Source organism: Trichechus manatus, unplaced genomic scaffold (genome assembly GCF_000243295.1).
Source record: "Trichechus manatus latirostris isolate Lorelei unplaced genomic scaffold, TriManLat1.0 scaffold00055, whole genome shotgun sequence".
NCBI lineage: Eukaryota > Metazoa > Chordata > Mammalia > Sirenia > Trichechidae > Trichechus > Trichechus manatus.
The window spans coordinates 12,070,600-12,086,186 of record NW_004443991.1 but is presented as its reverse complement, the minus strand read 5'-3'; the positions used below and the strand labels follow the sequence as shown (position 1 = coordinate 12,086,186).

General features: G+C 37.3%; 1 protein-coding gene across 1 annotated transcript in view; it reads right to left on the bottom strand.

Moving 5' to 3' along the window:
- Positions 1–15,587, bottom strand: part of DZIP3 (DAZ interacting zinc finger protein 3) — a 99,064-nt gene that overhangs the window by 64,182 nt on the left and 19,295 nt on the right. The window contains 4 exon segments of the mRNA XM_004378161.2: positions 1,410–1,524; positions 4,790–4,914; positions 6,204–6,284; positions 10,109–10,225. Coding sequence (XP_004378218.1) covers positions 1,410–1,524; positions 4,790–4,914; positions 6,204–6,284; positions 10,109–10,225 — 438 coding nt within the window.

Below are 15,587 nucleotides of genomic sequence, written 5' to 3'. Positions count from 1 at the left end.
GGTCTGAGAAATATGCAAATATCACTTTATATAATAGTGAAAAATTAGAATGTTTGTGATAAACTAAATGTTCAATAGAAGTGAACTAGTTAAGCAAATTAAAACAGTTATATGGTGGAATATACCAATTATATTGTACAGTAATCTAATTCCTGGGTGTCTCAGTTACCTAGTGCTGCTAGAATAGAAATACCACAAGTGGGCGGCTTTAACAAAGGGAAATTTATTGTCTCATACTTAGGAGGCTAGAAGTCCGAATGCAGGGAACTGGCTCTAGGGGAAGACTTCCCTCTCTATGGCTCTGGGAAAAGGTCCTTGTCTCTTTTTAGCTTCTGTTCCTTGGTGATCTTCACGTGTATCTTCCCCTCCCCTTATGATTCCTTCTCTGTGCCTAATCTGCTCTTTTTATATTTCAAATGTGACTGATTTAAGACACTTCCTACACTGATGTGGTATCATTAGCATAACAAAGAAAGTCCTATTCTCAAATGGGATTACATCCACATATAAGGGTTTAGGATTTACAACACATATTTTTGGTGGACACAATTCAATCTATAACACTGGGAAAATCACAATACTACATATTTCCAAACTACGAATCAGAGTGTATAACATCAAACCAATTTAGTAAAAATAAAGAGTGTGTGTATCTGGAAAGACATAAATGAAAATGCTAACAGTGGTTTCGCCATTTCTAGAAATACGGATGAATTTGCTTTTATCTTGGAACATTTTTACATTTTCCAAGTTTTGTGAACTAAGGATTTATTGTGTAATTTAAGTCAACCACAAAAATAATGGTAAATATAATTTAAAAAGATGTTAACTATTACATTTTGCTCTACTAGTACCGGACTGGTACTGTTATTAACTTTTTGTTATTTGGAAATGCTGACACAGCTACCCCACTTCTCTACTTGTTGAATCATATTCACATTCTGCACTATATAATGCAATCAAGGTTGTTTCTTATACAGTTAGTTCCTGAGATACCAATGTTGGATTTATGAACAACTTTCCCTTTAATGTTATGTAAATTTGTCCTCATTTTGCAACAACTGAACCAACCCCTAGCAGCAACAAACTCTTCATTACAATCACTTTCACTTGCTGGATGTGCAACTTTTAAATCACTGAAAAGGCTTGGAGCCTTTTCTTGCACTGAAGTAAGGCTAAACAACAACCATATGCACCAATTCTGACTTAACCTACAAATTCTCAAAGACGCACTTAGTAATGGATCTCGTTTGTAACCTGGGGACTGCCTGTATAAAAAAAGCTGATTTCTAATAAAAGAATTTGCTTGCTATAGAACATAACAGCTGGTATAAACTACAACATTATCAAAGATGATTCTGATTAATCCCAGATGAAAAGCATTAAAAATGTTATTCTTAATTTCTTACTTTAAAAGTTGTAGGTAAGTCATCACCTTCTGTAGGATCTATATCAAACCAATAATCATTTGGATCTTCTATTTCTTGTAAACTTTTATGAAATTCTAGCAGTCCTCCATTATATCTACAAAGCATTATAAAATAAGGTTAGCTTGAATGGGATTCTTGAACTGGAATGAATTAATAAGACAACAACTAAAACCAAACCCAATCCACTGCTTTTGAGTCAATTCTGACTCATAGTGACACTATAGGACAGAGCAGAACCGCCCCATAGGGTTTCCAAGTTTATAAATCTTTACAGAAGCAGACTGCCACATCTTTCTCCCATGCTGCAGCTGGTGGGTTCAAACCACCAACCTTCTGATTAGCAGCTGAGCACAACCACTGTGCCACCAGGCCTCCTTATAAGACAACAAGTAACTCATATTTTTTTTTTTTATGGTAAGTAGGGTGGCAATAACCTCTGGCATGCTATAGAAATACAAATATTAGGACTCTCTGTGGTGGATTGGGATACAATACAAACTGGAAGGAAGGCAATAGGTTCTGGAGTAGCTCAGGCTTGAACAGTAGGGGGCCATGGTAATGGTAATTAAAGGGACTATAGAGTTGGTTGGTTTTTGTTAAGTGTCTTGGAAGCCTTGAGGAAAGGGAATGATAGGCATAGGGGCACACTGTGAAAGCCAGAAGGCTTCTATGGCAGCATTTAAAGAGGCCATCATCTCCTCAAAGATAGTCTGTGCTGAAAATCAGACCCACAAGGTGTAGTAACTGCAAAACAGACAGAATGCAGAGCCTGGTAGGGCTGCCACTATCAACTCAGGGGCACACTGTGAAAGCCAGAAGGCTCTATGCTAGCATTAAAAATCCCTCACCTCCTTTCTAACCATAAGAGAGGACTATACTGAAAATCTGGCCCAGGATTCATCATTAGGGTAGAACAATTTCAAAGCAGACAAAATGCAAAGCTTTGGCAGAACTACTATGCTAAAATCAGGGCTTTGAAAGAGAGAAAGTGAGCCCTGAGATCTAAAATGGAGGCACATCGGTGGATGTGCTTGGAAACACTGAATCCCTAAATTTCTCTGAACTCTCTGGCTGGCAAAGCCCTATTTCTTGCTAGGGAAGAGCAGTCTCCATTTACTCAGAGAACAAATAAGGACATCATCTGTCGTGGCTGTCTCAAAAGATGATGCCCTTTCTCCTCAAGATCCTCCTCTACCTCCTCCACTCATTGCCTTCTGACCAATAAATCTGGGGTAAGGTATAAGAAGAGCCCAAGTCGGGAGATAAAGGCACTGCCCAGGGGAGAAAACAAAATATTTGCCATTAGAATGCCACAAGTTGACTAGTATGTGCTAGCAGGAGCATGTGTGAAAGGGGATCTTAAGAGTGCTAAACTAATGGACAAATATAAGGCTGAATAGGGAAGTGTTTACAGATATAAGAAAACTCTTCTGTATTTTCCTAGGAATTTTCCTAGCAAGAACACCTGAAGTCAGTCCTAAGATGCTGCTGAGATGGCTCCTAGGAGTCTGAACACGTCAATGACCTACAGTAAGTGAAGTGGAAATGGTGGAAATTTCTTGGCAGGCTATTAAAGGGGTCCGAAGGCTCAGGGAGATGGGAATGTTAGAATGGGTTTATTACATTAAGATCACAGAACCCACCACGACCCTATGTTCCCCTGAAAGGCCCAGAGGATACTCTATTCATGAATGCAATAAAGATACAGAGGGAGAAGGGCACCAGTGCCTTTGAGAAGCTCAATGGTGACTATCCTCTATAAGCCAGAGATAAAAGTAAAAGATGTTGCCATACAACTTACCTTTTCTGAGCACAAATTTCTAGTGTCAATAATCTGAAAAACGCATTCTTTTCAATGCCCATCATTAAAGAGAATAAAAAGTAATTTGCATATCTTAGGGAAGGACATCAGTATACATTTTTTGTCTTATCTTAAAACCAGTTGCCTTCGAGTTGATTCTGACTTACGGTGACCTAATGTATGTTATATTAGAACTGTGCTCAATTTTTCAGAAGTAAATCAGCAGGACTTTCTTCCAACGTGCTTCCAGGTGAACTCGAACCTCCAACTTTTTGGTTAGCAGCCAAGCATGTTAACCAATTGCACCACCCAGAGACTCCTCTCCTGACTTGGGGCTATGTTAATTCTCCTACTCTGTCACAATATAGACTGAAGGGGTTTTGATCATCTTGATATTCTGCAAAACATGACACTGGCCCACCTTAGTGACAACATCATGCTAATCAGATCTAGTGACTAGAAAGTGGTAAGTCCTCTGGATACTCTAGTAAAAAACATACATGTCAGACGATGGGAGATAAACCTTACAAAGAATCAGGGACTGCTGCATAGGTGATGTTTTTAGGGATCCAGTGTTTGGGACCAGCAGTTATCATACAGTTTACATAAACCAACTTTACCTAATTCATCCCTCAGATCTCAGCCAAACATTGTTTCCTCGGGAAAGCTTCTGATTCCCAGAACTAGACTGGGGCTCCACTAGAGATTTTGATTGCTCACAGTATTTTCCTTCATAGTTCTTTACTGTATTTCATAATTGATTATTTGTTTGAATGGTTATTGTATTAAGGCCTATATGCTTCACTATGCTGTCAGTTACATGAGGCTGAGAACTATTTCATAAGCCACTGGATCCCCAACACCTGGCACAGTGTCTGAAAAATGATAACATTTAGCAAACAAAATGAATGAATGATGCTACAAATGGCTAAGGATCTACATATAGGAAGTGAACAGTGTATCCATATAGGTCCCCCTGTTCAATTTCACTTTCTTAAGCTATATAATATTCAATACTCCCGAAACTAAACATTTAGACACTTTCAACTCTTTATGAGTACATTTATACCTTAAAAATTTATTCTAAGTCAGTGGTGATAATATTAATAATTACAACTGTCACTAATTTATTAAGTACAGCATTTTTTTGTCCTGGGAACTGTGTTAATCACTACAGCATCCTAATGAAGTAAGCACTATTATTAGCTCCATTTTACATATTAAAAAAAATAAAAAGACTCAGCAACATTAAGTTTCCTAGGATCATAGATTAGGTAACTGGTAGAAAATATATTTGCACCCAGATCTGTTAAACTCTGAAGCCTATGTTCCTAATGTCTTTGCTATACTGCCTTTCATTGCCATGGCCTAATAAGTTGATATTTAATATTCTCAAGTGTATTAAAGAAATCATTGTCTATAATAAAAGATGAAGAACAGAAGAACAAACCAGTAGAGCACAGATGTCATGGTCCCTGTTCTCTCTGCAAACTTTACTTCCATTTCACCATACTGAAAGGTGACAGGCAAAATCTACCAATTAAATTAAAATTCTTACCTTTTCTGAGCACATCGAAGTAAACCACATCCAAAATAAACTAAAGACATAAAGTTTTCACAAATTTCATTTTCTTGGATCATTATCTTCATCACCAGAAATTTACTCTCAGCTTCTAAATAATCCTGTAGTAACATAAATCTAGGTTTGTCTGATATAGAAGCCTTTTTTTGTTTTTTTCTTTTGCAATAAACAATTATTCCCTAACCTGTAGAAATTAGGGCAGTTTTGAAAGTGATTCAGTCATTTAGTCATTCATTTAAATCTCTGATCCCAGCAAATCTGTATGTATTCACAAAGATGATGTATTCCATGCTTAAAATACAATTTACAAAAGAACTTAAGATCTTCTTTAACCAACATTTCAGAAAAATTTTTTTTTAAAATAATTTCTATATCTAGCACTTCAAATATTACTAGCCAAAATAAAAGAATTTCTGATGACTGACTACTGGAGAACAATTCTTTATAATTCTTCCTAATTTTTCTTTCTAATTGGAGCATAAATCTTCCTAATTTTTTAAATATGAAATAAGTGACTTCCTGACCATAGATACAAAATCTCTTTTAAAGAAGCACTATATTGATTATAAACAATATAGGTTTGGAAGTAAAGATCAGGATCAGTTCTAAAAGATGCTTCAGTTATAATTAAAACAGGCATAAAAGTCTTGGTTCCTTTAGAAAAAAATAAGTAGGAAAAAATGCTGCATGGCCTTATTTAAAAATATCCTCTAGCACATCACATTAAATAATAATTAAATAATTACATGAAATTATTTACAACAAAGGGGGTTTAGCTTGGGTGCTTATACATTCTACTTCACCTAATTAACAAGTCAGATGAATGTATTTAATTTATGAAGCTAAGTAAAGAGTATAGATTTGGGAAGAGAAAAAGTAAAAGAAATACCAAGGCTGCAAAGAAAATATGAGAAATCATAGAAAATTAATAAAAGAGAATGTTAAATTTGAAGTCACTCAGAAATCATTTGGTTAACTTTTAGATTTTTACTTATTTGTACTTCATCTTAGTCCACAAAAAACTTTGAGGTAAAACTCTTATTTTACAAAAGGGTAAGATTAAGTCCAGAGAGATTAAGCTACACTAGAAAATTCATTAAAATGTAATGTTTGAATGAAAAAGCTAAACAATTTTTATATTACACAAATAGCAAGCATTTAAAAGATAAAGTTAAAATAACTAAAGTTTTAAACTAATATTACCAGTTTCCTATTACATACTTTCAGTTTCACATTATAATCTTCAGCATAATTACTCAAATTAGAAATGTATGACATAAAAGTCAACAAATCATTTTGATTTTTAGAGAATTTCAAATTTTTACTGTGCTAAAATGAAGTCAGTAAATGTAAAATGATTTATAGTAGGCAAATAATACATGCTACACACCTCCTTCTTTCCTCTTTCAGTGAGTGCTATCGCATACAAAAACAGTAATGTCAAATAATAACCAATATTAATCTGGTGTGCCTGAAAAGAAAAAATATATTTTAATTGGTTATGTAAACTAAGTTACTTTTCAGTATATTAAAAAACAAAAACAAAAAATCATTGCTGTCGAGTCGATTCCAACTCATAGCAACCCTATAGGACAGAATAGAACTGCCCTGTAAAGTTTCCAAGGAGTGGCTGGTGGATTTGAACTGCTGACTTTTTCATTAGCAGCTGAGCACTTAACCACTACGCCACCAGCTGAATTAAATATCCTAGCCCTATTTAATAATTAGTAAAAAAAAAAAAATAGTGACTTTCCATTATATTATCCATTATTTAAGAACAGAGAATGCATCTTAGATGGATTTAATAATTTGACCAAGGAATGATAAAAAGTATAGTCATTAATCTTGAAACAAAACACTAGAATTTGATTAAAGAAAATGAAAAGAAATGCCATCAAAATTTGTTATACTAAACCTTTCAAAAAATTATCATTCTTATTATATAATATTTTAAGTATCAAAAACATTTTAGATAATAATACAATGAATGCCCAAGTATCCATCACCAAGTGTAAAAAAGATGGTTAATTCTTAAAACAAAACCTTTTACTTCCCACATATGGGTTTTGTTATAACAGTATAATCATAAAGCTTATCACTTCTTCAATGAAAAATTCAAACACTCGGATATTTCCTGCATTTAAAAATAGGCTATGAAAAATTAGAGATGGAGAACAGATTAGGGGTTAGGGAGAGTGGGGGGAGAAGGGGAGGTGTGACTATAAAGGCATAGCATAAGAGATTTTTATGGTAATGAATAGTCGTATCTTGATTGCGGTGGTGGTTACGCAAGTATACTCCTGTGATAATCAGTCAAAGAACCATACACACCTGTGCAGTTAACACAGCTGGCCTGATGAGACTGCTATCCTTAGAATGGTGTGCTTGCGAGGCTGACACTCGGCTAGCGCCTGGGAACTCAGGTTTTGGGAGGCTCCTCACTGTTTCCTAACTGATAAGGTGGCTTGCTATGCCTAGACTGTTCATGCAAACACTGTGGTTTATGCTGAACACCTCCGTTCCTTTGAAAGTTTGGAATTTCCAGACTTTCTAGACAGAGGGTGCTAATGTGAAAAAAACCCGAACCGTTGCCATCGGGTCTTATAATGACCCTATAGGACATAGCAGAACTGCCCCATCGGGTGTCCAAGGTTGTAATCTTTACCGGAGCCCTAGCGGTGCAGTGGTTAAGAGCTTGGTTGCTAACAAAAAGGTCCGAAGTTTGAATACACCAGCCGCTCCTTGGAAACCCTATGGGGCAGCTCTACTCTGTCCAGTAGCGTCGCTATGAGTCGGAATCAACTCAGAGACAATGGGTTTTAATCTTTACGGAAGCAGACTGCCACATCTTTCTCCCGCTGGGCGGTTGGTGGGTCCCAACCACTGACCTTTCCATTAGCAGCCAGAGCACGCAACTAGGGCAAAAACCTCAGGCACTGAGTCTCTAATGGGCTTTCCTGGACGGAAATATTGCACATGCTGCTGCATTTTCACTGCTGGAGGAAAAGTGTGCTCTGTGTGACCCCTCATGGGAGGCAGGAGTATAAGAAAGCCTGCACCTGGATTCTTCCAGATTCCACCTGTGTATATTCCCCTTATGATCTGGCTGTGTACCTTTACTTTATCATTGTAATAAATCTTAGTCATTAACACGACTATAAGCTAAGTCCTACGAGTCCCGGTGAATCTCTGAACATGGGGCTAGTCTTAGGGAACCCCTATACAGCCCCACTGTACGAAAGTCAATTTCCTGGTTTTTGATATTGTACTTCAGTCATGTAAGATGTAACCACTGGGGGAAACGGAATGAAAGGTACACAGAACCTCTCTGTATTATTTTTGCAACATACTTTGAATCTATATTTATCTCAAAATAAAAAGTTAAAAAAATTTTCTATGGAGAAAATGTTGCCCATTCTGTTCATAAGCTCTATGCCGACTGAAGATTACAGCCAAATTTTTTGTCACACTGATTTTTTTTTTTTTTCAGAGCCCTGGTGGCGTAGCGGTTAAGAGCTCAACTGTTAACCAAAAGGACAGCAGTTCAAGTCCACCAGCTGCTCCTTGGAAACTCTATGGGGCAGTTCTACTCTGTCCTATAGGGTCGCTATGAGTCAGAATCAACTCAACAGCACCTAACAACAACAACAACAATTTTTTTTTATTGATATTGTCCCATACTAAAAGCAAAATTCTTCCAGATATATAAGAATAATAAACATCTATAGGATATGAGATTTCTTTTTACGCTGATCTTACTCTATTCTCCCACCTATAACACTTCTTATGACCAACAGTATACATTTATACACTAACTGGCTGGGATTATCCAGTGAAGATAAACGTGTGTTTGTTTTCCCTGGGCTATGTGAGTTTAACAACACAAACTCCACAGTCACATCTAACTGGTTTTCATCTTAAAATTCCCATCTCTGCAGAGGCGGTATAATACAGTGATTCAGAGCACAGGCTCTGGAGCCAAGACTACCTGGGTTTGTATCCTGAATCCACTACTTTACTACTTGGTGAATTTAGGCAAGTTATTTAATATCTGTGCCTCACTTTCCATATCTATAAAATGGGAAAAATAAGATGGGGTGCTTGTGAAGAATAAATGATCTAATACTTGCAAAGTGCTTAAAATAGCACCTGTCATATAGAAAACACTAAGTATGTGTCACCTATTACTTTGCAACTAAAAAACACTAGCTTCAAAAATAACACAACAGAGTCTTTGGCTCACTCAATTCTAAATAAAAAGATTTTTAGAATAGGAAAGATGCAGACATGTGGTAATACTATGATTAGAAGTAGAATGCAAGGAACTCAGGAATTTACAGGAAAAACAGTACATTTCTAGCCTAAATTCCCTGCCCTTTCCTTCCCCCCCCCCCCCCCCCCCCATTAGCAGAAATGTAATTATTACAAGTAACAGAACCAAGTGCATAGAAAGATGCTACTGGCAACCTCCCTGCCTCCTACTCCTCTCTCTCACCGCTCGGTGTGACCTTAAGGGACAGGGACAGTCATTTGGACAGGCTGCTTTCATCATGACAATTCCAGTTCTGCTCACAAGTGCTAACAAGAAAGGCAACACTTCCATTTCCCAGTCTAAGACTCATCTTTAAAGTAACGACTAAGTCCAGAGGGCTAAGGAATGGGGATCTGTTAATGCTGATCTAATACTGATTTATCTCACTGGTTGGCAACCTGGTCAGTGGGAGAAATAACAGGTCTGCAGCAACCCAGAAGTTCTCAGGATTACATGTTGATGCAAACTCCCATTTCTTTGTACTCTCTTTAACTCCACCCAAGTTTCCATCCAGAACCTCCTTTAGGATGGGTGTACATCACCCCTTAGAACCTGGCCCTGGGAGCCCTGAATAAAGATTTTTTCTATCTCCTTGTACATTATTATAACATGAGGTTTGGCATCTTGTTTCTTTTTTCTTTTTTTTTTTTTACTTTTTTTATTTTTATTGTTGTAGTTTAAGTGAAAGAGGGGTAGTTTTTGAAGTTCATAACTTTGTTTCCTAATTGGGAAGGCCCATTTCTATAGCAGTTCAAATTTCTCTGTTTTTAGGATGAACAACTTTATAGTAGGGGAGGAAACTAGAATAACCTATTACAGAGACGCAGTCACATAAGACACACAGGAAGGAAATTATGGATTTCCTTCTCTAAAGGTAAAAGAAGAAAATACAAATTGGCCTACATCTCAGAATAAACACTTACTTGCTGTTCTTTCATTGAAAAATATTATCCATTTCAAACTTTCAAAAAGAAAACACTTACAATATAATTATTAGCTTGAATGTTCTTCAGTGCTGCTTCTAGCTGTGTAATCAAGACACTTAAAGTCAAAGGAGGAACAATTTCCTCTCCATTCTGGCTGTTAGCTGCAACTTCTCTCTGTGGAAAATAATTCAGTTGAAAATTTTAGTTAGAACAAGTATCTACACATAATTTATTACATAATGTTTACTGTAGAAAATTTGGAAGAGATAAACACAATTTTAAAAATAAAACTCACACCACCCAGATACCAACTGTTCTTACATTTTTCTGCTTTTTAAGTAGTCTGATGAGTTTTCTTTGTAACTATTTCCCCAAAGCACTAAAAACCATTCCCATGCCTGCCATCATCCACTCTTACTTCAGAGGAAAGTGGTAATCTCATACCTTTCTCCCACACCTTGTATTCACTGAACCCAATGCCATCAAGTCGATTCCAACTCATAGCGACCCTACAGGACAGAGTAGAACTGCCCCATAGGGTTTCCAAGGAGCAGCTGGTGGATTTGAACTACCAACCTTTTGGTTGGCAGCCAAGCTCTTAACCACTGTGCCACCAGGGCTCCACTAGCACAACTAAACTCTTCATTCGAGCACTGAACCTGGAGAAAGCAGGAATGGTAGCATTAATACCAACACCAGGTTGTGCCATCCTAGGCTGCAATGTGATTGGACTAAGCTAGTATATATGTATATATATATATATAATTAATATATATATATACTATTATATATATATAATTAATAACATATATATACTAGTATATACTGTGTTCTATAATTTGCTCTTTACATGGATATACTGAAAGGAGGGATTATGTCTTATCTTTGTGTCCATTCCCTATGCCTTGTACCCACAAGTGCTCACAAGTGTCTATTAAATTCAATTGACTTAAATTACATCATCTGTTTAATGATATTTTATCTGTGTGAAAAGTTTAATCTACACTTTCCTAACTTGGTTTCCTGTATACAATACTCTCCTGCTTTCCTCCTAGCTAGCTAAATATTTTCTGTCTCCTCAGTATTAAATCTAATGAACCTCTTTTTTCTATCAATACACACTCCCTAGACAAATTGTCTCCCTCTGTTCAAGCTAAATTGTCCCCCACATGTCTGACAGTTTGTCATACTGTGGGGGCTTGTGTGTAGCTGTGATGCTGGAAGCTATACTACTGGTATATTCAGATACCAGCAGGGTCACCCATGGCAGACAGGTTTCAATGGAGCTTCCAAACTAAGACAGGCTAGGAAGGACCAGGCGGTCTACTTCTAAAAAGAATTAGACAGTGAAAACTTTATGAATAGCAGCAGAACATTTTCTGATATAGTGCCTGAAGATGAGCACCTCAGGTTCGAAGGCACACAAAAGACAACTGGGAAAGAGCTGTCTCCTCCAAGTAGAGTTGACCTTAATGACGTGGATGGAGTCAAACTTTTGGAACCTTCATTTGCTGATGTGGCACAACTCAAAATGAGACAAAAAAGCTGCAAACATCCATTAATAATCTGAACATGGAATGCACGAAGTATGAATCTAGGAAAATTAGAAATCTTCAAAAATGAAATGGAAAGCATAAACATTGATATCCTGGGCATTAGTGAGCTAAAATGGACTGGTATTGGCCATTCTGAATCAGACAATCATATAGTCTACTATGCCGGGAATGAAAATTTGAAGAAGAATGGCACTGCATTCACTGTCAAAAAGAACATTTCAAGATCTATCCTGAAGTACAATGCTGTCAGTGATAGAATAATATCCATATGCCTACAAGGAAGAACAGTTAATATGACTATTATTCAAATTTACACACTAACCACTAAGACCAAAGATGAAGAAATTGAAGATTTTTACTAGCTTCTGCAGTCTAAAATTGATTGAACATGTAATCAGGATGAATTGACAATTATTGGTGATTGGAATGCAAAAGTTGGAAACAAGAAGGATCGTAGTTGGAAAACACAGCGTTGGTGACAGAAACAATGACAGAGATCAGACGACAGAATTTTGCAAGACCAATGACTTCTTCATTGCAGATACCTTTTTTCACCAACATAAACGGCGACTATACACATGGACCTGGCCAGATGGAATACATAGGAATCAAATCGACTACATCTGTGGAAAGAGATGATGGAAAAGCTCAATATCATCAGTTAGAACAAGGCCAGGGGCCTACTGCAGAACAGACCATAAATTGCTCATATGGAAGTTCAAGTTGAAACCGAAGAAAATTAGAACAAGTCCATGAGAATCAAAGTACAACCTTGAGTATATCCCACCTGAATTTAGAGACCATCTCAAGAATAGATGTGATGCACTGAACACTAATGATCAAATACCAGATGAGTTGTGGAATGACATCAAGGATATTATACATGAAGAAAGGAAGAGATCGTTAAAAAGACAGGAAAGAAAAAAAAGACCAAAATGGATGTCAGAAGAGACTCTGAAACTTGCTCTTTAACAGTGAGTAGCTCAAGCAAAAGGAAGAAATGATGAAGTAAAAGAGTTGAACAGAAGATTTCAAAGGGTGGCTTGAGAAGACAAAGTAAAGTATTATAATGACATGTGCAAAGAGCTGGAGATAGAAAACCAAAAGGGAAAAACGTGCTTGGCATTTCTCAAGCTGAAAGAACTAAAGGAAAAATTCCAGCCTGGAGTTGCAATAGTGAAGGATTCTATGAGGAAAATATTAAACGATGCAGGAAGCATCAAAAGAAGATGGAAGGAATACAGAGTCATTATACCAAAAAGAACTGGTGGATGTTCAACCATTTCAAGAGGTAGCATATGATCAGGCACCAGTGGTACTGAAGGAAGAAGTCCAAGCTGCACTGAAGGCATTCATCAAAAACAAGACTTCAGGAATTGATGGAATCATCAATTGAGATGTTTCAACAAACAGATGCAGAGCTGGAAGTGCTCATTCGTCTATGACAAGAAATTGGGAAGACAGCTACCTGGCCAACCAACTGGAAGAGATCCATATTTATGCCCATTCCCAAGAAAGGTGATCCAACCACATGCAGAAATTATCAAACAATATCATTAATATCATATGTAAGTAAGATTTTGCTGAAGATCATTCAAAAGTGGTTGCAGCAGTATGTCGACAGGGCACTGCCAGAAACTCAAGCTGGATTCAGAAGAGGACATGTAACAAGGGATATCATTGCTGATGTCAGATGGATCCTGGCTGAAAACCGAGAAAGCAGAAAGATGTTTACCTGTGTTTTATTGATTATGCAAAGACATTCGACTGTGTGGATCATAACAAAATATGGATATCATTGCGAAGAATAGGAATTCCAGAACACTTAATTGTGCTCATGAGGAACATGTACATAGATCAAGAGGCAGCAGTTCTGACAGAACAAGGTGATACTGCATGGTTTTAAGTCAGGAAAGGTGTGCGTCAGGGTTGCATCCTTTCACCACACCTATTCAATCTGCATGCTGAGCAAATATTCCGAGAAGCTGAACTATATGAAGAACTGGGCATCAGGATTGGAGGAAGACTCATTAACACCCTGCCTTATGCAGATGACACAACTCTGGTTGTTGAAAGTGAAGAGGACTTGAAGCACTTACTGATGAAGATCAAAGACTACGGCCTTCAGTATGGATTACACCTCAACATAAAGAAAACAAAAATCCTCACTACTGGACCAATAAGCAACATCATGATAAATGGAGAAAATACTGAAGTTGTCAAGGATTTCATTTTATTTGGATCCACAATCAACACCCATGGAAGCAGCAGTCAAGAAATCAAAAGACACATTGCACTGGGCAAATCTGCCGCAAAAGACCTCTTTAAAGTGTTGAAAAGCAAAGATGTCACCTTGAAGACTAAGATGCACCTGACCTAAGCCAGGGTATTTTCAATCACATCAAATGCATGTGAATGCTGGACAGTAAATAAGGGAGACAGAAGAAGAATTGGAGTCTTTGAATTGTGGTGTTGGTGAAGAATATTGAATATACCATGGACTGCCAAAAGAACGAACAAATCTGTCTTGAAAGAAGTACAACCAGGACGCTCCTTAAAAGCAAGGATGGTGAGACTGTCTTACATACTTTGGACATATCGTCAGGAGGGATCAGTCCCTGGAGAAGGACATCACGCTTGGTAAAGTACAGGGTCAGTGAAAAAGAGGAAGACCCTCAACGTGATGGATTGACACAATGGCTGCAAGAATGGACTCAAGTATAACAAAGATTGTGAGCACGGCGCAGGACCCGGCAGTGTTTTGTTCTGTGGTGCATAGGTCACTATGAGTAAGAACCGACTTGACGGCATCTAACAACAACAACAAGATAAGTGGTGGTAAAGTGTATATAACAAAACATTTCAACTATTTTTACACGTACATTTCAGTGACACTAATTACATTCACCATGTTATGCAACTATCACTACTATCCATTTCCAAATTTTTTCATCGCCCTTAACAGAAACTCAGGACCCCTTACAGTACTTTTCTTTTTGTGAATGACTTATTTCACTCAACATAATATTTTCAAGGTTCATCCATGCCGTAGGATGTATCAGGACTTCACTTCTCTTTATGGTTGAATAATATTCCATTGTATAGATATACTACATTTTGTTTATCCATTCATCTGTTGATGAACACTTGGGTTGTTTCCACCTTTTGGTTATTGTGAATGACGCTGTGATGGTGTACAAGTATCTGTTTGAGTCCCTGATTTCAAGTCTTTTGACTATATACCTAGGAGTGGAACTGCTAGGTCATAAGACAATTCCATGTTAACTTTTTGAGGAACTGCCAAACTATTTTCCACGGTAACTATAGCATTTTACAATCCCACTAGCAACAGATGAGGGTCCCAGTTTCTCACATCCTCACCAACACTTGTTTTCCATTATTCCAATAACAGCCATCACTGTGAGAGTGAAATGGTATCTCTTTGTGGTTTTGATTTGCATTTTCCTAATGACTAATGACATTGAGCATCTTTTCATGTGCTTATTGTCCATTTGTGTATGTTCTTTGTTGAAATGTCTATTCAAGTCCTTTACTCATTTTTCAACTGGGTTGTCTTTTTATTGTTTAGCTGTAGGAATTTTTTCTCCTTTTTTTTACTGTACTTTAGATGAAGGTTTACAGAACAAATAGTTTCTTATTAAACAGTTAGTACACATATTGTTTTATGTCAATGGTTAACAACCCCACGATATGTCAACACTGTCCCTTCTCAACTTTGGGTACCCTATTACCAGCTTTCCTGTCCCCTCCTGCCTTCTAGTCCTTGTCCCTGGACTGTTGTGCCCCATTAGTCTCATTTTTTTTTAATGGGGATGTCTAATCTTTGGCTGAACGGTGAACCTGAGGAATGACTACGTTACTGAGCAAAAAGGGTGTCCAGGGTCCATGCTCTCAGGTTTCTCCAGTCTCTGTCAGGCCAGTAAATCTGGTCTTTTTTTGTGCGTTAGAATTTTGTTCTA